This window comes from Impatiens glandulifera, chromosome 1 (assembly GCF_907164915.1).
Source record: "Impatiens glandulifera chromosome 1, dImpGla2.1, whole genome shotgun sequence".
NCBI classification, from domain to species: Eukaryota; Viridiplantae; Streptophyta; class Magnoliopsida; order Ericales; family Balsaminaceae; genus Impatiens; species Impatiens glandulifera.
Genome location: NC_061862.1, coordinates 66,090,883 through 66,118,725, shown reverse-complemented (window position 1 = coordinate 66,118,725; position 27,843 = coordinate 66,090,883). Strand labels below are relative to the sequence as shown.

Here is a 27,843-nt window from a genome sequence, read left to right as displayed (position 1 = left end):
TATCATAATAAAGATTAAAGCCCAATTAAAGTGATCTATTAAAGTATAAAAGTTATGAGCTTATTTAGACATCTATAATAAATATGGGGACATATTTGTGTAGAAGTAGAAATACCATTTATTATTTCGTTGATGGGACGAATAATAAATGGGTATATTAGGGCTAGGTCCCCAACCCATATAGATAGCCTACCTAATTTGTTTCTCTCATCAGACAATAAAGTTTCCGTTCATCTCTTAAGAACATTGAAGAGGGCTATCAATATAGGGTTGGAAACTTAACCCCACCCACATCAGACATTCCGATCCAAGTCTAGATCCAGAACAAGAAGATCCAAGATCAAGAAGAATAGAATAACAAAGAACGACTTAATGAACCGTTCTTCACTCCAGATCCAGGTACGTTTCCGCAATTATAGTTTATCTTGATTTATCGACATAGAGTATTAAGAATATATAAATTTAAGGATTAAAGATCTAGACTAAAGAATATAACAGTTGTGCTTTGGAATGAAGGAGTATTCCTTGGTCACAGACCTCAAATTTGGGAGATTCCCTACGGTGGAAACCATTTTCAATCAAGTTGAAAAATGTCCACCTTTGGTGGTAAAATATTTTAAAAGTAATATGATTGTTAGAACATGAGACCTTCACTCAAGATTTGTGTCTTACTCTGATAAGGAAGATGCATGGAAGTTGATGTTGTTATTCCTAGTTTGTCATTATCTCTTTGTCATTGACCAAGGAGGATAATAAATATCATACTCTTCCACATGGTCAAGGACATCGACGCCTTCCTCCAATTTCCATGGGGAAAGTTGTTCTTCAGAGCAACCCTGTGGGGTTTGAATAGGCACTTGGAACACCTTAGGTCGATAATCTAGACAAGAAGAAAGCCATGGGGAAGAAGAAAGACAAGAACGTCGACGTTTCTTATATTGTATTTGGGTTTGCACTAGCCTTCCAAGTGTGAACCTATGAGGTTATCAAAATGTTTGTCCCCAAACTTGCCCAGATGTTGCGCTTGGTACAAATTCAGCAGGAAGAGCACCGCCTCTGATCTTCACACTTCCATGCAAGACAAGATTTTCAAAAAGATGGAAGTGTCTAAAGAGGAGAAATCTTATATGGTGGGGAGGAGTTTGAAGATATGCGAGGTAATTTGTATGATTCATTATTTGAACTTGATTCCAGAAGGAGGAAACATGAAGAGATTGAAGATGTAGTCCTCCCAAACCTGACAGGAGGAAGAGATGACAAATTACTCACCCTAATATCTCTCATTCTATTCATACCAAACCTTCCATGAGGAGAAGAACCCGCATCCCTACCCCCAGCCCTAACAACTCTTATTCTATCGAGAGCGCCACCAAGGCTCAAACAGATGGTGATGACTCTCAAATGAATCTAACATTAACATATCTCCAAGATGATGATGGCCCTCAAATGACTCCAACATCGACAACTCCCCAGATGGATGTAGATTGGATCAACTGACGAAAGAGGTAAATGAACTAAAAACTGAAATAAATCTTATAAAATAGATGTTGAACCAACTATAAGAACAATTTGACATATTATCAGCAACACTAGAGGAGGAACAGAGCAGGAGAAGATTGAAGGAGAAGAAGGAGGAGAATGTTAAGGTGAAGGATGAAGACGATGATGAGGTATGTACAATTCAAATTCTTGCCTTTTTTATAGGTTCAAGCTTTTTGTCTAATTTTTGTTCAATTCACATAAGATTGAGGAGGAAGATATGGATGTATTTGTGGAGAAGAAGAAGAAGAATGTGAAGGTAGAGAAAAAGAAGAAGAATGACAAGAAGAAGGTGGTGGAGAAGGATGAGGAAGATAAAGAAAAGATTGAGGAAGACAAGGATGAGTATGTGGAGAAGGTGAATGAGGAAGACAATGATGAGGAATTGTTGGACGACAAGGATGAGGATGTGGAGAAGGTGAATTAGGATCTGGTGAATGATGAAGATTTGGAGAAGGTGAATGTGTTGATTGATTATCTAGTGAATGAAATTGTGGAGGAAGATGTGATGAATGCGAAGATTGAGGTATGTACAATTCACATCTTTTGTACAATTCACGCATTTTGACTGATTTTTTTTTACATTTTCACATAAGATTGATATTGTGAATAAGTTGAATGAGAAGTTTGAGGATGTGGAGGAAAATGTGATGAATGAGAAGATTAAGGTATGCACAATTCACGTCTTTTGTACAATTCACGCATGTTGTATAATTCATGCATTTTGTCTAATTTTTGTACAATTCACATAAAAATAATGATGTGCATAAATTGAATGAGAAGATTGAGGATGTGGTGGATAAGGTGAATGAGATGGTTAAGGAAGATGTGGTGAGAAGATTGAGGTATGTACAATTCACGCATTTTGTCCAATCCAAGCATTTTGTGTAATTTTTTGTACAATTCACATAAGATTGAGGATGTGCATTGGTTGAATGATGTGATGGATAAGGTGAATGATAAGGTCGAGGAGGATGTGGTGTTGAATGGTGAGAAGGACGAGGTATGTACAATTCACACATTTTGTCAAATTCACGCATTTTGTCTAATTTTTGTACAATTCACATAAGATTAATGATGTGCAGAAGTTGAATGAGATGGTGGAGGAGGATGTAATGAATGAGAAGATTTAAGTATGTACAATTCACACATTTTGTCTCATTTACGCATTTTGTCTAATATTGATGATGTGCAGAAGTTTAATGAGAAGATTGAGGATGTGGAGAAGGTGAATAATGTGGTGGATAAGGTGAATGAGATGGTGGAGGAGGATGTGATGAATGAGAAGATTGAGATATGTACAATTCACGCATTTTGTCTAATTCACATATTTTGTCTAATATTGATGATGTGTAGAAGTTTAATGAGAAGATTAAGGATGTGGAGAAGGTAAATGATGTGGTGGATAAGGTGAATGAGATGGTGGAGAAGGATGTGGTTCTCAAGGATGAGGATCTAAAGAAGGATGTGGTGTTGAAGGATGATGATGTGTTTGAGGACAAGAAGAAGGTAAACAAGAAGAAGGTGCAAAAGAAGGTGGAGAAGAAGGAAGACAATGAGGAGGGGATGTGTTTGTGAAGAAGAAGAAGGTAGACAAGGAGGAGGAGGATGTGTTTGTAAAGAAGGTGGAGAAGAAGAAGGTGGACAAGAATAAGGAAGACAAGGTCGAAAAGAAGGATATGTTTGTCATATACGTGATTTATTGTTCTAATACACATATTACAATAACTCACGCATATTGTCATATACGTGAGTTATTGTTGTAAAAATTGAATAGGAACAATATAAGTAATTCAAATATTGTTCTAAATAGTAAAATATTGTGATGCTTATAATGAGAAATTAAGGATTAACTCATATTTCCCTGTTAGAATTAAAAATGTCCATGCACACAACTACCTCCATCATCATCCATAGAAAGGCCTTCACCATTTGTTAGTCTCATCATTTTCATCTACAGACTTAGCCTCATCAATGCTATGGTGAAATATGTGGAATTTCAACACTAAGAGTCATTGTTTGAAGTACACTTAGAACATTATGTTGCATCAAAATATACAAAAATTAACACATATTTCAAACAATACAATTATTAAACAACATTAATTTCATACAATACAATTATTCAACATTAAGAGGACTTAAGAAAATTCCACACATAAAAGTACTGATTTAGTTCAAGCTAAAGGTTCATGTTGTTCAGATGATGACTCATGCTGCTGAGATGATACTCTTGCAGTAGATGGTGCAGACATCACTGATTTTCATATTGCCCTGTTATGACCTTGACCACCACATGAGATGCATCGTCTCCTGACCTTACGAGTCTCACCTTGGGATGACCTACACTTTGTTGTTGGCCACCCTTTCTTCACCTTAATAGGTGGTTTTAGGCACACTTGTTGCTTAATATTTTCGGGAATATCCCAAACGTCTTAATGACAAACTAGATAACATGTCTCCACATATGCATTCAACCACGATTTAGTTGAGTAATGCCTGAAAAAGATATTAATTAAACTTGTGAGAAATTGGTTAAATATATTAAAGATAACGATTAAACATGTGAACAATTGTTACCTTGAGTAGAAGTCATAAGGATCCAATTTTCAAGAACGGGTAGCAGCAAGGGCATGAGTACAAGGAAGACCAGATACATCAAATACCCTACAACTACAAGTCATTCCTTTGAAGTTAACTTTAAAACCAGATTCACCGTCATGCACATAAAACTCGAATCGATTAAGTGGATTGACGTTATATAATTTGGCCTTCTCAACTTGCTCACGTAAGAACTTTTCATAATTTTGAGATAAACGTTTGTGTGATTGGATGCTTTTTCTCTTCTATTATGAAACTATTCTTGTATTGTGAATCTTAAATAGTCAGTTAAGATTGTTATGGGATACTTTCTAGCATTTCTACTCTAACTATTAAAGTTTTTAACGTAATTGCTTGTCATTTAATTGTATCATTTATCGGGGAAAAAGACACAACTCCATCTCTCTATCCCAATATATGCCAAATAGACAGCAATACGAGGGTCCTTAGTCCTGATCTTGTCAAAATGCCGATTAAACAACGGTGTATGCACGAAAATCCAAATCAAACTCTACGTGGTAGTGATCCGTTTTAAATTTGGTCATAATATTCATCTTGATGTGGTATGTGCATGCACTGTGATATGCTTATGGAAAAACTAATCACAATACACTGTCAATACTTGGGTGCCTATCAGATATAAAGACGAGATTAGGACTAACCCAATAACTTCTCTTAGTTTTTGCATAAAATATGTTCATGAGTTATTATTCTCTAAATCAACGATGCCAAAAGCAACAAGATATAGTTGTTCATTTGCATCCAATATTATATCCACCAATAGTTGACCTACAACCTTGTGCTTAAGAAAACTAGCATCGATGCACAATACAGGACAATAAAAGCTTTTAAACCCCTAATTGAGACACCTAAGGACATAAACATATACCTAAAATGCCCAAGCTCATCTGTCTGGATATCTGTTATGGTAACCGGATTATTTATCTCCAACATGTACTGGTATGATGACAATTTACCATAGGAATCCTCTATAGTTCCTCGCACCACCATTAGGGTTTTTTCCCTAGACCTCCAAGCTTTATTATAGCTCATCTTTATTCCATAACTTCTCTTCATGTTTTTCATTATTTTCATAGGAATGTGGTAATCGTAATGGTCCATGTACTTGCTCTTCATGCATTCCCTAATAATCCATGATGGTGTTTGCCTTTCATTCTCTTGCCTCGTCACAATTGAACATGTATTATCTTTTCATCTCTGAGGATTTTTCTTTCACAGCATGCAATCTCCACTTGCAATTCTGATCCAAACATTTCACATACCAAAGTTCTTCTTTTGATTTCTTCACTTTGAATTTAAAATGATTAGTCATCGCATATTTATGTAACCTCAATTGAAGTTCTTTTTATTCTCAAACAACGTACTTACTTTCAATCTGATTGTGCAAGTTAATGCCTCAGATATTGGATTTTCACTATTTGGTGTGTTACTAGCAACCCAATCACTATAGCTTGGTTGGGTCTTAGCAACCCAAACACTACTTGGATTGGTACTAGCAACACAAGAACTACTTTGTTAGGTAATAGGAACCCAATCATCAACCTCTCATTCAGACGCAAACATGGTTCTTCTTCAATGTCATTTTGAGTTTCAAAGACAACCTCCTACTGTTGAAACTTTGGAAATATGTTAGGATCATTAATTTATGGAACCACAAAACTTTTTTGAGTTGGATTTGTTGGGTTTCTAGGTAGTGAATTCTCTACTAAAGATACACACAATGTAGTGCGATGGTGAATTGTCATTGCTTCATGTAAAAATAAGTCCACATCCATATCTTGTTTGATATCAGTTATATAAGAAAATTTGACATCCATACCTGGAGTATTATACTTGAATTGAAGCAATAAATAATATTTATATTTATCAAAATTAGTAGCAGAATAAATCATATTAACTAATTCAGCATATGTAAAATTTAGGGGAACATTCAAACCTCTGGCTGAGTTTGGAACAAAATGAGTAACACCATCCGTAATTTTCCACTCTCCATCTAAGTTAAGAATAACGTGAGCTGTAATTGAAAACAGTTCAACGATAATTATACGCGTATTGTAATGTTATGTTGTTGCTTCACTCACGATTTTTACTTACTTCTGTTGTTGCTTTTTGCAGATGTCGTCAACCATAACCGAGGAGAAGTTTCCTGCTAAGGTATCATGGAAATCCAATGCAGCAACTTTCCCAGAAGTTTGTTGCAATGGATATGAGCCCCTATCCAATAGGTCAATTAAAGCAAACTTGTGGGCAAATCTGGGCACATTGTATACATGAAACCTAGTAGGAAACTCCTCCTTAGTGAGCAATACGCGTGAGTGAGCAGCAATACGCGTGAGTGAGCAACAATACGTATGAGTGACATTTGTCTTTATTCATAACATATTATTCATTCATATTCAGGAGTTATCGAATCACTAACTAATAATATAACCTGGCTATACTATAACCTTGTGTTCACTAACTAAGAAATCATCAAATCAAATAGCATAAAATAAACATACCCATTTAAGAAAGAAGAGTTGCGGGTCTTCAAATAGAGAAGTCATGGTTGTGGTCGTGGCATAGAGAGCGAGGGAGGGAGTGATAGGATTTTTAGGGTTAGAGAGAGAGAGAGTCGTGAATGTAAATGTTTTTTTTAAATGAGGGCAAATTAAGCTTGTATACTATGAAATACGCATTTTATAATATCCATGTTTCATGTAAAACGCGAGTTGATTATACGCATATTACATAAAACGCGGATATTGTAAAACACGTATAATAAAAATACACATATTAAAATATTCGCGTTTTATGTAATACACGTATAAACAAATCACGTGTTTTATATGAAATGCGGATATTGTAATACACGTTAATGAGCAGTAAGGGGCGCTAGAGGGGTAAGATGGATATTTTGCAGGCCGAAAGTCTTATTTTTACAAGATGGAAGAGTTACGGGGCGTAAAACAAAAAAATACGCGGAGTTATAAAACGTGGGTCATTTTCCAAATTAAACTCATTATCAGGATCATTTCATCAAATTTTGATGTAATTGTTTTTTAGTCATATCAATCTACCCATGTGAGGGCATAGAAATACATAAGAGTATTTTGTTCACACATAATCCTATCTACATAAATATGGGTTGTTTAACTATTTTTTAAATAAATTCATTATTATTTTATATATTCCTTTATTAATTTTAATATCAAATACATTTTAATTTTATTTAAATAATATATATAAAAAATGGGACAATAAATAAAATATATATTATTATATATTAATACTTTTTTTTTTCAAATAACTAAATTTTTATAATTTCAAACCATTTAAATTATCCTATTGAATTTTATTCTATTTTTTCACTAGTTATTATTCAAATTTTAACTTTAAAATTAATATAATTTACAAATTAATATTATATATACACTATAAAGCATATAAATTTATTAAATCCAAATAAACCCAAGAAACTTTTTATGTTATACAAAATATTCTTCTTACAAAATTAATATTAAAAAATTATAGTGATTATTTAAAGTAATAATATATATATATAATTAAATATTATTATAATAATAAAATTAATTAATTAAAAATATTAAATATATCTGAATTAAATAAATTTATATTGAGTACATATGAGTAGAGCGGTCAGACAGGCCAACCCATAGCGGGGCGGGCTTACCTACCAAAACTCATCGTTTGACGGGTCAACAGTGGGCCAGTCCACCATCCTGACGGGCTGAAAATTCCCGACTCAACCCAAGGTGGGTTGCGAGTTAGGCGGGTCAGCCCGTAGGTTGTCACAATACAAATAAATAAAAATCATTAATAGTTCTAGAAAATAAGAGTCCAAGAACATGATCAAATGGTCATAATACACATCAAACAAGAATCTTGTTTGTCGTTAAATATTAATTGACCAAATAATTCAACAAAGTAACTAAAATTTGAAAAATTCATAAAATAGAAATTTCAATAAAGTCAATATTTTTTAAATATTATCAATCGAGATATAATCCATGTCAAATTCTTCTTCTTCATCACATTTCTCTTCAATGTCTGCATCAGTATCCTTTAGAACATTTGATCCTTATTTGGACAATATTGATGTAGCTATTACGTTATATTCTTGATTTTTATCTATATATGAAATACACGAAAATGAAGATAGTTAAAAATTCAAATCAAAATAAATTAATATATGAAGTCATAAGTCACAAATAAATCAATAACATAATTAAAAATTTTGCACATTTTTAAGAAGAGTGAAACTTCTATAATTGGTAAGCACCTGAACACCAATGAAAAAAGTTGATTTTGATGCAACAATAGTTATAAGAATAACCAAAACATCACATGTCATAAGTGAAAGGATTGGGTACAGATTCTTTTGATTCTTCCAATGCTCCAAAACATCCAAATCTTGATAATATACAAATTCAAGTTTTGGCTCCTCCAAATAGAGATCCAATTGAGATTTTTCAGCACTTGTAATTGTTTGGCTCTCATATGCCATCATTTCTTACATTAATTTAAATAGTTATAATAAGGAAATATAAACTAATTAGAGAGTACAAGTAAAAAAACATTAGAAAACTTACATCAAAGATTTTCTTTCTCTTTCATTTAACTGCTCCTACACTTTGGACAGGTATGTGTGTGATAGAAGATTGCGATTGTGAAGAACTTGTTTCGTTATTGTTAGAATAAGGCGTAACAAATAATTAGTCGTCGGTCGATGAGCGAAGTATTAAGTATTGACTGTTGTAGCTTGAAAGAGAAAAAAAACTAGGCTTATGTGACATATGCCTATAAAGCTATAAATAAGATTATATTTTTTTTGTCAACCCACGGGCCAACCCAAGCCCGATCCTCTTAGGCCCGTGACCCAAACGGACTGGCCCGTGTAGGCCCATTTTCTGATGGGTTGCTAATATTTGAACACAACCCGTTTAAATTGTTTGGCGAGGCAGGCTAACCAAACAAGCCTAACGTTGGCTCTACATATGAGAGTGATAAAATTGAAACATTCTATACAATACAAGTTTATGCAACATTAATCAAAGTTATTAGAAGAATAAACTAAATGATTTGAAGATTTGTGCCTGTCCAATTGAATACAAAATATTGATATATTTTGAAAGAAATAATGAACGGTATATTAAGAAAGTCAAACTAAATTTTCTATCAAATAATTTTAATAAATAATTAGAGAAATGATATATAGGAACTTTATACATCACCTAATATAAAATATTTTTCTCTCTTATATTTTTTTTAAGATATATTTTTTTTTTCTTACAAAATGTAAGTGTTATATAAATGTGCATAAATAGGCAAAAACCTAATTCAAATATACATTTAAAGTAGAAATAAACATAACTAACACTAACTTAAACTGGGTAAAAATTACCCTATTACAATTACACGACAAAAATAATACTTATTTATTAATTTTTTTCCTATTAATTGCCTAAATTAAAGTACATTCCATTTTATTTTGTTTGGTATATTATTAAATAAGTCTCAAATAGATCATTTACTAATTTAAATGTTATTAAAATATTTTTCTTTTCAGTTTTTTAATTTATTTTAATATATTTTGACTACACTTTTGTTTATTTTTTTATTTAATATAAATATTTTTTTTGTTATACAATAATATTATAAATTAAAATAATACATTTTTATGAACTTTAAAATCTATTAAAATATAATGCTACATACATTATTTAACAAATAATATTATAAAAGATTAATATATTTAACATGGAACTTTTTTTTTTGTCTTTTCTAATATTTTAAAACTATTAATTATTCATATAAACACACACACATATATATATATATATATATATATATATATATATATATATATATATATATATATATATATATATATATATATATATATATATATATATATATATAATAAATACATAATGTATTCAAACATCAAAATAATTTTTTAAAATTTATTTAGCACTATATTTTAATATGTTGTAAATAATTCATAAATATTTATTATTTTAATTTAAAACATTATTGTATAACAAAAAAACCATTTATATTATTTTTAAAAAGTGTATTAAAAAAATGAAAAATGAAAAAGTTAGATTAAAAATATATATTTAACTTAACTGTGTTAAAATTTAAAGGTAGTGAATGATGTAATTTAAATTTGTTTTAGAGTACAAAGACCAAAATCAACATCATATATTTTAGAAAAAAAATTACTAATTACCATATATTTAATTATGAAAATTTTCAAAAGAATGATTTGTGGGACATGCTGACTGATTTACATGAACACAATTAATAAAAAAAAAATTGATGTAAATATGAGTAAAAAATATTACTAATTTTTCAGAAATGCTCACTTTAATGATAATTCAAATAACAAATACTATGTCATTAAGACAACAATTCATCACCATACCAATCCCAATCAAGTGCAGAGTCAGGATTTGAAACCTACTCGAGTTAATTTTTTATTAAAAATCTATCCAGGCTAATTTTATTATAATATCAAATAAACAAACAAAATAAACTAAGTTTATTGTCACTAGTGTCTTTCAGTGACGAAAAATAATCAATAACGATAGTAATTCACCGTTACTATTGATAAATAAATACGAATATTTAGGACTACCCGAGCTACAGCCCGGATCGGCTTGTACTTGGCTCCGCCCCTGATGCCAACAATTTCCAACAAAAACATAAAACTATACCTCCTAAATTTTAAAAAAAATGTAATTAACAAAATAGAATAAAAAGACTTCTATCAAACAAAGAGAAATATGAAAAAAAACCCTAAGAAGTACGGAAGGGAATCGATTTTAATTAAATACAGGAAATTAACATCATTTAATAATACCATTGTGTATTAAATTCAACTATTCATCTTAGTCCTATTAATTTTTTTACTTTTTCTAGTATAGGATTGGTCGTATTTACCAATAAAAATAAAATAAAATAAAATAAAAACCTTAATATATGAAATAGATGAAAATGGGAATAAAAATTTAATTGTTAAATTTAAAAGTCTAAACTACTAAAGGAGGGGAGGCTTATATGACAAGCTATCAATCTATCATTACACAAAACGCTGCGTTTCTGGACTTTCGATAGTTGATGGGGTTTGAAACGACGCCGTTTTAAGTTCACGAAGTAGTCTTCATTTCTACACATCCCTACTCAATCCTCACGCAGACAAAATTCCCAAAATTTTCTTTGCGCTTTCCCCGCCATTAGCATCGCCTTGCTCATTTTCTCTCCCTAGGGCACAGAATTCAAATGACTGTATCTCATCATTGAGCACTAATTCAACTGGTGAGTTGCGGCAATTTGTGTAAACGAAGTTCTCTCTAATTGTTATCGGTAGATGTGCTTATTATCTAGTTTGCTGATTTTCACGGCCGGTTAATGACGAATTCCGGCGGTGGAGCTCCTCATGGAATCAACCTTTCGAATACTGTCTATTCTGAAGTTGCTTCTTTCTTGCCGTTGCCGTCGCTACCGGTGTTCTGCGGCGCGGCAGACCCGGAGATTCGTCTGTTCGAAGAGGCGACCGGCTCGAGATCGCTCAATCGAATTGAAGTGCTCAGTCAAGCTAAAAGGATCGCTGATCTACTTCACCAAACTGATGTCTCTTACTTGTGAGTTTTTGTACATTTCTTTCTATCGTTTGCTCTAAATTATGGTCAATGATTTGATGCGACGGTTAGATTTAAGTGGAATACGTTAGCGCATTCAATTTTATAATTTGGCGCTGGTTTTTCATGGCATTACACAAAAGGTGGAGAGAAGTTAAGAACTATTTATTTTTCATTACTTATCCACGACGGTAGTAGGTTAATGAATTTTGGATTTTATAAAGTAGTCCGGTATGAAGGAGCCTTTCTCCTTATACTTTGCTCAATAATATTCAGCGTGTGTTTCGAATGATCAAATGATCTTGTGTCGTCATAATTATCCTTAACAGAAGTCCAAATTTGTAAAACAAGTAGAATATTCAGTGTCTCTTTTGTGCAAATGATCTCGAGTCTGTCATAATTAAACAGAAGTCCAAATTATAACATATGGAATATTCAGCGTCATTCGTATGCACTAATGATCTCGAGTAGGTCATAATTATCCTTAACAGGAGTCCAAATTTATAAAACATATGGACAGAGATAAGTGGATATAATATTTTTCTGCAAATTAGGCAACCTCTTTATATACTTATTTGTCGAAGCAGTTTGTAGCCGCTTAACAAGTTAATTACTGACATCTTTAATATTATTAGATATTTCATGGCCAAGCATAATGCCGGTTAAGGCCTTCAATTGATATATTGAATTAAGCAAATGGATAATCTGGTAGTACATGCCACTATTTAAAGTACTAAAGAGAATCCATAAGTGAATGAGAAACTATTAGAAAACAATACTAGAGGTGCAATATATCCTCACCAATGCCATACTTCAGCAGAATACCCTGCAGGGCAAACAATTACAGACTAATTTTTCACTAGAAAGACCTAGGTAAGTTCAAATTCCCATGTTCACTCTCTTTTCTCTTCCCTTTTTGTATTTAAGATCTATATGTTAGATATAATCAACTATCTTCCATATACTATCTCTTCCTCTCAAGCGCGTCACATCATTTTTGCTTGCCTGTTTGTATGCGACTTGCTTGCCTCTTGCTCTTTAATCTTTATTTTCTGAAGTTAGTACTATACTTGGGATTCAATGACTTAAAACCTACAGATCTGTTGTGTAATCTACAAAGAGAAACCCTATTTATCATGCCAAATAAAGAGGGATCAATGAATGTTTTTTTTTCAATTACATATGTTTGCATATGGTCATATAAATTTGCCAAAATGTTATTTAAAAAAGGTTTATAAATTAACTATATATGTAGTGTTGTCCCAAGTGATTTCACATAGAGGGTAAGTTTAATAGAACACTTTGTGATTTCTTGACCTCGTATCACCGACTACTCTATTCCTTTTAAAATGTTATGAATGTTGAACAGTTTTATAAGATAGAGTCTACATATTACTGCGTTATCAATTCAGAGTGAAATAGTTGCATACAAGTTTCATTCAACCATTGATTCTCACTTCACGTTCTTTGCAGAAATATTAGAGATGGGACATCTGACATTCCCTTTGAAAATGTTGAGCCTCTAGATCTTCATATGGAAGTTCTTCGTTTCAATTCTGAAGCATTTGACTGTGTTGCTTCAGGTAAACAAAGTATTTGAACCTTTTTATTTTTTGCTTGAGTCACTAAGATAGTAATATAGGTTATAATATTGCTTTAACCTGTTAGACATCTTGGCCACTTCAAGTTGTCTTTGTTCTTTTCTCTTCTGAATGCTATCAAATCAGGAAGCATAGCTGAATAAAATTCTATAATTGAACTACATAAGCAATTGATATTCTGTTATTTATATAGGTTAAACTGTGAAGGTGTTAAATAAATTATTGGATTCATGTAAAACATGTGATGTTGTGGTGAAGAGGAATTGCTTTGGGTGAACAAAACAAAAAATCATATTTTTTATTAGCTTAGTATAGGTTTGTAAAGAGAAGCGTTTATTTGGTTTCAACTCCTTATACATGCTAGGATAAGCTTAAATAACAACAGAGTTCTCTGGCTTACTTTTAAGCCCCAAGTCTTGATGCTTTCCTACACAAATCTGGAGTACACTTACTATTTGCTTTTAAGTGCTTATGTGGATGCATCTGAAAAGAAAGTTTGTGCCTATTATTTATTATATTCTTCAAGTTTGTCAGGTGCTATTGATGGACAGTTTTGTAACACTGCAACACCCAAAAATAAGCCTTTGGAGCAAAGTATACCTGTTAATACTCAACCACAAAATGAATTCAGAGATGCTCTTGCTCACCAGCCTCACCATGCTGCAGATGTATGTTTGTATCTCTTAAATAATTGATCAAGTTAATTGCAATTAATTTGAACATGCATTGCAGGACTCGCTAGCTGCTACTTCTAGCAGGCAAAAGAATAAGAAGAAAGGAAAAGTTGATAAACAACCATCTGCTGTTCCGGATCCTTCTGAGCTTCAAGGTCAACTAAACATTCTATTTAATATTTTTTTCTTTAATAATACAATGTGATAACTTATATGGAATAATAAAGATTGAATTTTCTCTTCCTAGATGCCACTATTGGAGCCTTCCGCGAGTACTTGGAAGAGTTATGTGACAGAGCGGAAATTGCTGATGATGATAGAGATGAAGCAGAGTGTTTACAGTTGCCTGTTGCTGATCTCAGGGTGCTGATGAATGAAGTTACATCTATTCGGGCAAAGAATCTTCTACATTTGATTCCTGTAGATATTCTTGCAAGACTAATGAAGATTTTAGATCATCAAGTTCATAGAGCGGAAGGTTTATCAGTTAATGAATGTGAAAGTGTAAGTTTCTACTTTTGTCCTTGTTCTAAGATCATCTATGTTCTAGCTTAATGACTAGCGGGGATAGAAGTTCGTGATAAGAAAACTTCCACTCCTAACAACCTTTAGCAGCATTTGAGTTACGCTCATTCCTTCTGTTTAAATGTATTCTCTTTCATGGATCCCAGTTGTGAGCTGCGAAGCGGAAACATTATAAAATTTAAAAAATGGTCTACCTTTAGAAAATGTATAAAAAAGGAAAAGTATTTAAGGAAGACATAGCTAGAAAAATACTTGGCTTTATGTCAAAGAAGATAAATAAGAGACTGTCACTGTATGAATATTAATTACGCCTTTTATTCTCCTGAAAACTGCACCGTTCCATTACTCTTCTGGTTTCTAGTAGTCTTATTTGAGTTCCCTGTAAGTTATTCTAAATCAATTTGAAATTCCAGTCTCATTCAGAAGCAGTTTCATCAATTTATGGTGCTTTGGAGTCCATTCATGCAGCTTTGTTGATTATGACTCATACAGACATGCCAAAACAGCTTTACAAAGAGGAGGTAGTCACATTCTCCCATCAAACCTTATCTGTGATACTCCTCTGTACTTTTTACTGATTAATGCAATAGGAGTTGAATCCCATGTATATGTTGTGTTTGCAAACTTCTATAGAAATAGTTATCTTTTCTGATTAAGTTGTAACTATGTAGACCATAGAAAGAATTTTGGAGTTCTCTAAAAGACAAATGGGTGATGTCATGTTAGCAAGTGATCCAGCATATCATGCTTTGCATAGGCCAAGTGAAAATGGAGTTCTTGAAGGTAGTTCAAAAGATTTCCCATGATTTATCGATAATTTGGAAAAGCTCCATGATGAGGATCCTTTGCATTTGATTTTCAGCTGAAGAAGATGATGATGATGATGCTGAGTTTGGTTCAGCAAGTAAGAGAAGGCGTTCCATAAAGGGTGGAAAATTGAAAAGATCAGCAGCAAACAAGTGCGCTCATTTTATTATTTTTCCACTTTTAATCACATAAGATTTTTTTGGGAGACCTTGTACAAGGTTTCATAAGAGTGCTTGTGTTTTGTCATATTAGGGCCTCTGCTGCAGTGAATACGATACTTCAGAAACTCTGCACTATATATGGATTACTCAAGGAACTGCTAATGGTAGAGCGCTTGTCTGATAGTTGTATTTTGCAGTTAGTGAAGACATGCTTCACAACATTCTTTGTGGATAATATTCAGCTGTTGCAGCTGAAAGCACTTAGCTTAATCAGTGGGGTAATGAGGCCATTTACTTAACTTTTGCACATTGGCAATTTCCAGGCCACATACATGTTATGTAGTAAGCATTTAAGGTTTTGCAATCTTTTATTTCCATGTAGATTTTTTATGCATATGCACAACACCGAATCTATGTGATTGATGAGCTGCTTCAGTTGCTTTTGAAGTTGCCATTCTCCAAACGAACTTCAAGAACTTACCTTTTACCTGATGAAGAGCAAAAGCAGATTCAGATGGTAACTGCGTTACTTATTCAGTTGGTTCACTCTAGTGCCAATCTTCCAGAAGCTGTAAGGCAAACATCAAATAGAAACGCTATCTTTGAGGTTGCTGTTGATGGTGGTTATCCCTCTAAATGCTATGAAGCTGTGACGGACACTTGCTGTCTTTTCTGGAGTAAAATGCTACAGCGATTTTCTAGTACAAAAAATCAGGATGCATCTGAATGGAAAACAATAATGGAGAATCTTGTTATTGACTTGTTGACAACATTGAATCTACCTGAATACCCTGCTTCTGCACCTATTTTGGAGGTGGTATATAATTTCATTTAGCTTGTTTGGTTCACATCACAGGCTTTTTATGTTTATTTTAAAGGTGCAGCTACCTGCAGGTATTATGTGTCCTACTACTCCAGAATGCTGGGTTGAAATCAAAAGATATTGCTGCTCGTTCAATGGCCATCGATCTCCTTGGTACTGTTGCTGCTAGGTTGAAGCATGATTCTTTCATTAACAGGAAGGAGAAGTTCTGGATAGTGAAGGAGTTAACAGGTGGAGACAACACGGCGCCTACTTCTAGTGATGAATGCACTGTATGTATGGAGGGGAGGGGAGAAAACCCCATGATTTTATGTCAAGGTTGTCAGAGATTATTTCATGCAGATTGTGTGGGAGTCAGAGAACATGAAGTTACAACCCGTGGCTGGAATTGCCACTTATGCCACTGCCAGAAGCAACTTGTTGTTTTACAAACTTATTGCAAGTCACAGCACAAAAGTGACGAGGGAAATGATAGTAGTCTCCCAGAAAAATCTTCTGGAAATAATACAGGGTCCACTGCAAAAGTAGAAGTGGTGCAACAGATGCTTCTGAATTATCTTCAAGCAGCTGGAACTGCTGATGATGTTCATATCTTTGCCCGCTGGTTTGTAATTTGTTACTTTTGTAATAATATGTCTGGAACTCCTGTGAGTTGATTTAATAACATCTCTATGCAGGTTTCATGTGTGCCTTTGGTACAAAGATGACCCAGGTTTTCAGCAGAGATTCCATTACTATCTTGCTAGACTAAAGTCAAATGCAATTGTGCGGAATTCTGGGATTGCATCACCATTGTTTAAGAGGGAGTCTTCCAAGAAGATAACTTTAGCTTTGGGTCAAAATAGTTCTTTTTGCAGAGGATTTGATAAGATTCTTCATATGCTTTCGGTTGGTTATTTTCTTATATAATTTTGCATTGGAAGTTTGAATAGTTATTATTATTTTATAGGATCCCTTCATTTTCTTCTGGCTGGTTATCATATTGCTATTTTTCTGTAGGCTAGTTTAAGGGAGAACTCTCCTGTTATTCGTGCTAAGGCTCTAAGAGCAGTAAGTGGATTAGCTTTATTCTGAATCTTGAACTATTGTTTTGTTGAAGAGGCTCATGTGTTTTTGTTCAAAAACTGAGAGCAGGTCAGCATTATAGTAGAAGCTGATCCTGAGGTCTTAGGTGACAAATATGTCCAAAAAGCTCTGGAAGGAAGATTTTGTGATTCTGCAATATCTGTAAGAGAAGCAGCACTTGAACTTGTAGGTCGACATATTGCCTCTCATCCAGATGTTGGTTTGAAGGTATAGCAAGCTTGAACTTTCCATTTATGGAGTCTTGGATACTTCTGATCTATTTAACTTTTTCCTCTTGGTGTCTAGTACTTCGAGAAAGTTGCGGAGAGAATAAAGGACACCGGTATTAGTGTTCGAAAGAGAGCCATCAAAATCATAAGAGATATGTGCACATCAAATGCTAATTTCACTGGATTTACCAGAGCTTGCACGGAGATTATTTCTAGGGCTACAGATGAAGAATCCAGTATTCAGGTTGTTCCTAAACTAGTGGATTATATGAGATAATTTCATTGGCTTTTTGGATTCTACTTTTGGGGTTAGGCAGATTGTATTTTGAGTAGATTGCTATTTTAAGTACATGTTTGGCCTCCACTAAGGCCTTGTTTGATGTGGTTATTTGGGATTATTTTCAAATAACATACTATCCTATCAACAATCTACTCATTAATCACAGCATTAAAATCATCTGTCAAAATACACTTAAATGTTCACTATATGTTTATACCCCTAGTGTCTTTTTACCCAAATAACCCCAGATCAAACAAGGCCCCAGTGCTTGATAATTTTCCTGTCCTGTCAAAGTCTGAGCCCCTTGTCTGTTCTTTCAAAATAGCAGCCCAGCAATTGGGGGTAATGCCATAATAGCCCAAAACTATGTGAAACATTTCCATTCCTGGTTTCACCTCAACCATTGATATATCCAATGCCAAAACAGGCTCTATTTAGTGCAGCTTCGCTGCTTCATACATGCAGAAAGAAAGAATGTGCAACTTGTACTCCAATAAAGCATGAACGTATTGTATCATCAGATTCTATGTGCAGTGCTATTCACTCTAGATTTTCAGTTAACATATTTCTATGAGAAAACAATACAAGTAAATATCTTGCCTATTCTCTTGCTCTAGCCGATCTCAGTAGAGGTTTATTTTTTATGCATTTCCATATAAAGTATTATTCATGTTGGACTTTTTATGTCAGGATATGGATCAAGTAACAAAAACTTCTTTTTAGGTGGTCCAAGGGCAGCTGTTCAATTTACTTTATTTTTTCCTTTACATGCTTTCAGGATCTTGTCTGCAAAACATTTTTTGAGTTTTGGTTTGAGGAGCCTTCTGGTTCACACAGTCGTCTCTATGGAGGGAGTAGCACTGTTCCAATGGAAGTGGCTAAGAAAACTGAGCAGATGGTTGAGATGCTGAGAAGAATGCCAAATCACCAACTACTTGTTACTATCATTAAACGCAACTTAGCTCTAGATTTTTTACCACAATCAGCTAAAGCTGCTGGAGTCAACCCTCTTTCACTTGCATCTGTTCGCAGACGATGTGAACTAATGTGCAAGTTCTTGCTAGAGAGGATATTGCAGGTAACTTGGACAATATTTTCTTTAACAGTCCTTACTTGAGAATGTTCTTGCACCAGTTTATTGGGAACTTGTTGCCCAGGTGGAGGAAACAAATGCCAATGAAGCCGAAGTAGACATGCTTCCTTATTTGTTGCTTTTGCACGGGTTTTGCGCAATTGATCCTACACTTTGTGCTCCAGCTTCAGATCCTTCCCAGTTTGTGATCACTTTGCAGCCATATTTAAAGACTCAAGTTCAGGTTAACCATGTTTTGATAGCTTTCTTCTTTATGATTACTATCTAAAAAACCTTGAAGCTTTGATATTTTTCATTATACTTCTGTTTAATAAGAGCTTGTGTTGATGTAATTTTTTATTTATTTTTAAATAACCAATTTTTGGAAAGAAAAAGAAAATGTTTGATGAAAAAGTGGATTCTTTGGGTTAAATGACTAAAATATCTGTTCAATTTAATATTAAAATTGTTATAAAATAAAGGAAGGGTAGTTTGGTATTTTGGCTGATGGTTTGATAAAAGAAGTGATTGATAATGGTATAAGGGGTTCTTTGGATTAAATTGAAATGACCCTTCATAAAACAAGGTCTAATAGTTCTTATTTTCTGTTATAACTTGATTGCTGGTCTTTAGGCTGACAATCGAGTGGCCGCCCAGCTCCTGGAGAGCATAATATTTGTCATTGATTCAGTTCTCCCACTGGTTCGGAAGCTTCCTCAAAATGTCATTGAAGAACTTGAACAAGACCTGAGGCAAATGATTGTTCGCCATCCATTCTTGACTGTAGTACATGCTTGCATCAAGTAATTTTATCTTCCTCCTTATTTCTATATTTTGACAAGCATACTGTCTATTTCATGAACCATTTGTGATAGTGCGTTTTAGTGAATTCTTAGATTGAATGTCTTAATTTTTCTGTTACCTTTTTTTGCATTGTTGCGCTAGATCTCCACAATGGCATGTTGTCTGTTTCCGCTCATATGTGGTAGTGTGCTCTAGTAGATTTTTTAATGTTAGTCCTTCATGGTGTTGTTTCCCATGAACGGTGGTCAATGTTAATTTATGAATAATCTTTTTCTCTTTCTATCATAGATATGCTCGGTCATTCATTGATTTTCATTTTCATTCAGATGCCTGTGCTCCATCAACAAAATAGCAGGAAAAGGTGCGACGGTAGTTGAATATCTTGTTCAGGTGTTTTTCAAACGATTGGATGCCTTGGGGTTTGAAAATAAACAGGTAAGTTGAGAATCTTTTATCATATTAACTTTTGGATTTTCCCAACTTGTATAACGCTTTCTTGCCCTTTATCATTAGTTTTTGCTTAGTGCCCTCTATCTATTTTTCCTTGAATGCCATCTTATGTGATGCACATGTTGAATAGTGGTGGTAAAAATTGTGTGACTAAATTATTCTTTCTTTCCTAATTGAAAAGTGAGATTGAATTATATTTTGGTAAAATGTGAATTGTTTTGATTAAGAAAAGAAGAAAAGAGGACTAGCATTCATGACATAAGTGAAAATATCTTGAGGACTCATCTCTTTACCATCGAGTCTTGATTTAAGAAATAGTTTCATCTCACATCTTATTATTTTAAAGTTTTCTTATGCTGCCCTCATATTCTTTAGGGCTTGTTTATCTAGGGTGATTTGAATAATAAAGTGATTATTTCCAAATAACCTTGTTTGATGTAGGTTATTGAAAATTATGTTATTTGCGTAAAAAGACTTTAGGGGTACAAAAGTAAAATGAATTTTTATATCTTTTAAATAGAGGGTAATTTGGTATTTAGTTTATCATTTGAATTATTAGTAGATTCTTGATTGATAGTGGGTTATTTGAAAATAATTCCTAATAACCCACATCAAACAAGGCCTAGGAATTAGGATACATCATTTCACAGACTTGTGTTGTTAGTGAATGATGTATTCTTAAGGTTTCCTTGAGATTCTATCCTACTCCTGTCTGAAAATTGGATATCTTCAAACTGATATAAAACATTTTCCAAAATCACAAACTTGATCATTTCTGATCCACTTTATATTTTATAGCTTTATATCAAAATTCAAATTGTTGATTTCTTTGAGAATCTTAATTTCTGTCTTTTCCAGCAAGTTGGGCGTTCTCTTTTTTGTGTTGGATTGCTTATTCGTTATGGAAGCTCCTTGCTAAGTTCATACTGCTCCAGCAATACTAACATAGACGTCAAAAACAGTCTCTACTTGTTTAAAAAGTATCTCCAAGCAGAGGACTTTGTCATGAAGGTCAGATCATTGCAGGTGAAGTTCTATGATCATCAATCAACATATAACTACCACTTCCATTGGCATGTGTTGGCAAAGTCATATTTTTTCATTTATTATAAAACAATATAATTTTCTGCAGGCATTAGGCTATGTCTTGATTGCACGGCCTGAATACATGTTGGACAAAGACGTCAGGAAAATTCTGGAGGCGACGCTTGCTTCTGGTACTGACGTGCGTTTAAAGGTAGTAGGGTCCTCGGTTTACTGCTCTTGTTTCCTAGAAAAAATTGTAAGGACTTGTTTGATGTGTGTTATTTGAGATTAAATTCAAATAACCCACTATCCAATCAACAATCTGCACATCATTCAACACATCCACTAAAATATCTCTTTTATTTTTAGATTTATATTTTTATACCCCTAATGCTTTTTACCAAAATAACCTGATTTTCAATAACCTGCTTCAAACAAGGTTATTTGAAAATAACCACTTAGATATTCACATAACCCTGAATCAAACAAGGCCTTTATGTGTGTTTTTCCTGTTTACTGACTGTTCTATTTGCCAGATGCAAGCATTGCAGAATATATACGAGTATCTTGTTGATGCGGAAAGGCAAATGGGAGCAGATAAAGTCAATAATGATGTTATTGCTAATTCAATAGATGGTAGTAGCCATAGCGTTCCTGTTGCTGCAGGTGCAGGCGATACTAACATCTGTGGAGGAATAGTTCAATTATACTGGGACAGGATATTGGACAGATGTTTGGATACGGATGAACATGTCCGTCAATCTTCACTCAAGGTTAGAACTCCTCTTGGTTTCTTGTGTAGTTTGTTTTGGGACATTTTGTTTTAAAAGGTAATAATTTTATTTACAAAGAAAATAAATATTTTGAGAGCACAAAGAGACTACTACTCTCATGCCTCGAAAAAGAGAAGAGCAATGGGCCATTCTCATATCCCAGGAGCAATCAAAATCAAGACAAAAGAGGAAAAATTGTCGCGAGCCCCACAAAAACTAACTATTGATCATCTCGTCGAGTAAGGCCTTGTTTGATGTGGGTTATTTGAGACTAATTTAAAATAACCCACTATCCAATCCACAATCTACTCATCATTCAAATACCAAATTACCCTCAATTTTTTCTTTTTCTTTTTTAGAAATATCATTATATATTTATACCCCTAATATCTTCTTACCCAAATAACTTGATTTTCAAGAACCTACATCAAACAAGATTATTTGAAAATAACCACTTGGTTATTCAAACAAGGCCTAAACTGAAAACCTCGACCTGAAACGTTCCCTTCCTTGTTGAAAGGTGAAAAGGAAGTGAAAAACAATCCTTTAATTCTATTTAAGAGCTTTTCCATCAAATATTCGTTTGTTTCTTTCACCCCATATGATCCCCAAGGAGCAACCTAGATCATTTTCCAGTCCATTTTAGTTTTGGCTGTAACCAGCTACACTGAACCAATCACTGGTCCCAAAATTCCCCAACTAACCTGGAATAACCAGTTACACTTGAGCACCTTGCGAATTGTGTCCACAAAACAAACGGGCAAAAGATAAGCAAATGATGGATTGATTCTTCAGACTCTGGGACAATTGATTGAATGAATTCCATTCAAATTGACCTATCAACTCTTTGAGACATGAAATTGAATGTTATCTACTATATACTGTAATTGTGTGTACTTAGGGAATAAACAGTTAGTGGGATCCATATTGTTAGAACTGAATGATGTCTTATCACCTACTTACAACTGAACAGTTGTGTCTCAGCCCCAAAATAAAGAAGAATTTTTAACCACTCAAGTATGGTTCAGTGTTATTTACATAGTGTATCTGCCATTCATTGCAGATAGTGGAAATTGTATTACGACAAGGTCTAGTTCATCCTATTACCTGTGTGCCACATCTTATTGCTCTTGAAACAGATCCTCTGGAAGCAAGCTCAAAGCTGGCTCATCATTTGCTGATGAATATGAATGAAAAGTAGTAGCCCTTCTTCTATTAACCTTCTGTCTTATGTTTTTTTTGTTCTTTCTTGATGTGAGCTATCTTCTGTCCAGGTATCCTGCTTTCTTTGAAAGCCGTTTGGGAGATGGTCTCCTCAAGTCGTTCAATTTCATAACATCCATGATTGGAACTAATGAAAATTCAAACGCAGCAAAGATACCTGATCTTGCAAGAAGGAAAGTTGAGAACGGATCATTTGCTTATGCAAAAGTTGGTGTTTCCCGAATCTACAAGCCGATCCGTGGAAGTCGTACGTCAAGGAACAAGTTTATGTCGTCAGTAGTCCGGAAATTCGATACCCCAAGCTGGAATGATACAGTTATCCCTTTCCTGATGTGAGTTTCTATTTCTCTTATATTATTATATGAACATTTTTTTGTAACAAGTAAGAAATTAACATCATAAACTGATAGGGAGGAAGATACAAACTTAACACTGTTCATTTCATGCCTATAGCCTTTGGCTCTTCTCTAAGGCCTTTTTCAGATTGGGTTATTTCAATAATTCCCAAATAACACCCAATATTTTCATCCATTGTCTCATCAATCACATCATTTAAATCATCAACCAAAATACAAAAATACCCTCTATATTGTTTCTCCTTTGTAAAATAATTTTTATTATATATTTATACCCTTTTAAGTCTTTTTACTCAAATAACTCACTTTTCCATACCCAAACTGGACAAGGTTTTGAATAATTCCCTTTGTTATTCAAATAACCCATAACCAAACAAAGCCTTATATATAACGTAACAACCTACTGCCAGGTCACCAACAAAATCTAAGTTGTTCTGTTATCCTCTACTGTAACATTTTTTTATCTACTTGTGACATTTTGCAAGAATTTTTTTTGTTCATGTTTTTAAACTCAAGTTGCTTTGACAGGTACTGCACTGAGATTCTTGCATTGCTTCCTTTTGCATTACCTGATGAGCCTCTTTATTTGATTTATTCTATAAATCGAATCATTCAAGTTCGAGCTGGGTCGATTGAGGCAAATATGAAATCGTTTTTGCATGGTTATCGAGAGGTTAAGGTTCCTAATGGTGATGGCATAACACTGCAAGGGCAACCTACACAGTATTTCACTTCTCATGCAGCAGCGTCATCGTCGTACATGGACTTGAATGGGACTGCCAAGGAAGAACCAACTGATCTATATGGTTCTAATAATTCACAGCTTCCAGTCCCAGATCAACATGATCATTGTAATATGCAGTTTGTGGCTGCAAACTTGCATTCTGTTTCTTCAGATAACAATGCAAATTGTACCCTTGAAGATCTTCAGAAAATCCAGGTTTGTGAGAGCTTTCATGTTATTGTCTAAATTGATTTTTTTTTTGGGCTGAAAGTCTAAATTGATTTTTTTTTTTGGGGGCTGAATGTCTAAATTGATATATATATTCTGAATGTTTAAATAGACATGCTTCAAGATATTTACAATAAACCCCATGCCCCATCATCACTCATGAACTAAAATACCCTTACTTTATTTTCTTTATGACATTTTAACATATTAAACACAAATTATATTCTAGCCATTTAGCCCAAAATCCACTTTTGCATCAAAAAGTTATTTTTTTCAAATAATCGATTATTAAAAAAAACTACATCAATCAAGCTCTTTAAGTACAATAAAGGAAATACATATTTCTTCCCACAAACTTTGCACATGTACTTATTTTTTACAATATATAATTTGATAATACCATTTTCACCCTTAAACTTTGTTCAAAGTGCTCATATATGACTTTCAATGAGCCTATTTGGAACCTGCTATTTGTCACAACTACTATCCTTTGGAAAATCGCCAAAATTCAACTTAAAAGTGATTATTTTCGTGTGGTATAATTTTTTTGGATCATGATCGAGATAATGGTATGATTTTTGGTTTCATTTAGTATAAAGATTAGTTTATGGATCATGATCAGATTACAGTATAATTCTTTTCTTCATTTGGCATAAAGTTTAATTTTTGGATCATGATCCAGGTTTTTTCCCTATCGTTATGGTTTAGCAAACAACACAATTGTAAATTCTTTTCAGATCATAATCCAAACAAAAGAAATGCAAATCAAAACATTCCAAGAAGCTATTTTGGTATCTAAATTTTCAAAGTGCCAAATTTTTTTTTAAATTTAATTTGGTAAAAATATAGCATGGTCTACAAATTTTGTAAAACATTTTTTTCGTCAACTTTTCACATTTGTCATTCACTTTCTACCTAAAAATGTTTCATCTAGTTCAATCAAATATTTCATACCAACGTAAACAAAATTATTTTCACTTTGTTGATTATCAAAAGTGATAATACAAAATAGCACTTTTGAAAAAGGCTCATTATTCATTATAGAGTACTCTCATGCATCTTGTGATTTTTTTTCTCCGACTCAATAAATATCTCATACAAAGCTATTTCCTTAACTATAAACGTCTTTTATCTCTTAGTATACCCTCAATTTTAACAACATTTGGAGGTCCAGACGTGGCCAAGCGCAACCATTAGCAAAGTTCAGTGTCAAAAACTGTATTATCGAAGTATAATGTAAAAAAAACAAAGTTCATTGGCAAATATAGCTTTTTCATACTATAAAATAATTGTTTTTCTTTACACTTGTTCTATGTTTTTCAGATTTGAAATATTGGTTCATTTTAGAGGGTGCACAAATATTTAAAAATTTGAATCCCTTGTGTTTTCAGTTTACTTCTAAGAAATTCTTCTAGTTTTTTTGTTATGTTCTTCTATAGAATATTTATTTGTGTGTGCCTCAGGGCCTGATAAGGTTGTGTCATGTGATTATTTTTTCCGCAGGCTGATTGTCTTGCAGCAAGTGCACTGCAACTGCTTCTGAAACTAAAGAGACATCTAAAAATTGTTTATGGTTTAAACGATGCTCGATGTCAGGTGAATTGATTGTTGAACATATTGTTAAATAATTTTACAATGTTCCTAAGCAATTCAATTAAAATCGCATTTGTTATTTCATTTCCTGTCTCTGTTTAGGAATACTCTCCAAACGAACCTATAAAGCCAGGAGAGACACTGTCTAAACAGAACATCCCGATCAATATTGGTGAACCTCACATTGTGCAGCCTTGTACCTATGAAGAAGTGTTACAAAGATATCAGGTGTGTGACAAAATTCTTATTTATAAGGCAGTTTAGTTATTTGAATTAATTTTATTTGATAACTTTTATTTAAAATCACTTGATTATTTAGATTCAACTCAAATTAAACTAAAAAAAATGGCTTAATTAGATAAACTATGAAATATTAAAGATTGTACAAAAGACAACTTTAAGCCTTAGAAACTAATCAAATTTTGTAAGTGCAAAATTGTTTTCAAGTACTTTTCTGACAATAGTTTCACATTTTATCAAGCCAACTTACTATCAAAGTCTTCATGCTTGTTTGATTTGGGTTCTTATATTGAAAGAATCTGCTTTCCTTTCGATTAGGAAAAAACACATTTGATTAAAAAAAAGTGGTTTATTACTGAAATATCCCTGGCACTTAATATTTAAAATATTATAGGGTGTTTTGGTATTTTTTAAAATCTATGATTGAAATGATCTGATGAACCACATCAAACCAACCCTTAACTATGAAAACATATATGCTAGACATTGAATCCAGAGGAGACTACTAATTTTTCAAATAATCTAAAATAACATTAGGAGTATAAACATATATATACTAATGTGATTGACTAGTATTTAGATCAGATCATCAATATAATATATATTTGTTTTCCTTGTTGGTGATCAGGAATTTAAGAACGCGATGAAGGAGGACACAATTGACTATGCAATATACACTGCAAATATTAAACCGAAACGTCCTGCTGCTCCTCGGAAAAGCAGTAGGGGTGGGGGAAGAACCAATAACCGCAGTAGATACGAAGATGATGATGATATCGATGATGAAAATTGGGGAGGAGGAAGTGGGATGAAAACGCAGAACAGTGCGGTAAGAAGAAGTGGTAGAAATAGGTAATAGTATGTGAAGATTGGGGGCAGAGATGTAAATACCTCTCAAACAGCAGCAGGTAAAGAAAGCTAACAACAACCAATTAGTGTATATTATTATGTTACGATTACTATTGTTATTGTTATGTTTAGAGAATTTGTTTAGAGGAGGGGGGTCCTTTTTCAGAGAAAGAGAACATTCATCAATCATTAAGCCATCTAATGGATCATCCTTCCCTGCTAGATCATCAACTCCTCATCCTCCTCTATTAGAGGTACTTCTTTTTTTATTATCTGGCTCATCTTTATTCTAGCGTAATGTAAATCTTCAGTTTTTGTAGTTTGTTAATCTACTTGCCACCAATTGTTAGTTATTAAGTTTCTGGGAATGGATGGATACTTTAGTAAATTTAAAACTCCAGTACTTTCTTTTTGGTTTCTTGGATGACCAATTTAGTGAAATTTGGTGGGGGGTTAAACAAAAGATTTTGAATGGGGTGGGTGTTCTAGTTTCATATTTTTTTAGTGTATTCTCTTATTACTATGGGCCAA

The 27,843-nt window shown here is 33.4% G+C and overlaps 2 protein-coding genes across 3 annotated transcripts; both read left to right on the top strand.

Annotated features, from left to right (window-relative positions):
• Positions 1 to 898: 898 nt before the first annotated feature.
• On the top strand, positions 899 to 3,117 carry LOC124930598 (glutamic acid-rich protein-like). Its single transcript, XM_047470930.1, has 12 exons — positions 899 to 948; positions 1,016 to 1,157; positions 1,484 to 1,505; positions 1,585 to 1,670; positions 1,799 to 1,957; positions 2,039 to 2,065; positions 2,136 to 2,207; positions 2,323 to 2,370; positions 2,453 to 2,542; positions 2,625 to 2,651; positions 2,735 to 2,788; positions 2,896 to 3,117. Exons 1-12 carry the CDS (start codon positions 899 to 901, stop codon positions 3,115 to 3,117), a joined length of 999 nt encoding a protein of 332 aa, XP_047326886.1.
• An 8,250-nt stretch (positions 3,118 to 11,367) lies between these two features.
• On the top strand, positions 11,368 to 27,760 carry LOC124918762 (sister chromatid cohesion protein SCC2). 2 transcript variants are annotated; one of them, XR_007097517.1, is made up of 29 exons: positions 11,368 to 11,810; positions 13,281 to 13,390; positions 13,943 to 14,076; positions 14,141 to 14,237; positions 14,330 to 14,586; positions 15,021 to 15,128; positions 15,279 to 15,390; positions 15,470 to 15,566; positions 15,667 to 15,853; positions 15,958 to 16,389; positions 16,470 to 17,002; positions 17,076 to 17,286; positions 17,398 to 17,448; positions 17,533 to 17,691; positions 17,770 to 17,937; positions 18,752 to 19,051; positions 19,131 to 19,289; positions 19,679 to 19,848; positions 20,176 to 20,284; positions 21,158 to 21,325; positions 21,432 to 21,536; positions 21,862 to 22,098; positions 23,162 to 23,295; positions 23,373 to 23,654; positions 24,207 to 24,618; positions 26,134 to 26,226; positions 26,326 to 26,451; positions 27,092 to 27,371; positions 27,445 to 27,760. XR_007097517.1 is itself a non-coding variant. In XM_047458804.1 (28 exons), the coding sequence occupies exons 1-28, from the start codon at positions 11,578 to 11,580 to the stop codon at positions 27,317 to 27,319; spliced, it is 5,412 nt and encodes a 1,803-aa protein (XP_047314760.1). In that variant the 5' UTR covers positions 11,368 to 11,577; the 3' UTR covers positions 27,320 to 27,760. The 2 variants fall into 2 exon arrangements, 1 of the variants encoding a protein (XP_047314760.1); XM_047458804.1 differs by having other exon boundaries at positions 27,092 to 27,760.
• Positions 27,761 to 27,843: the final 83 nt, after the last annotated feature.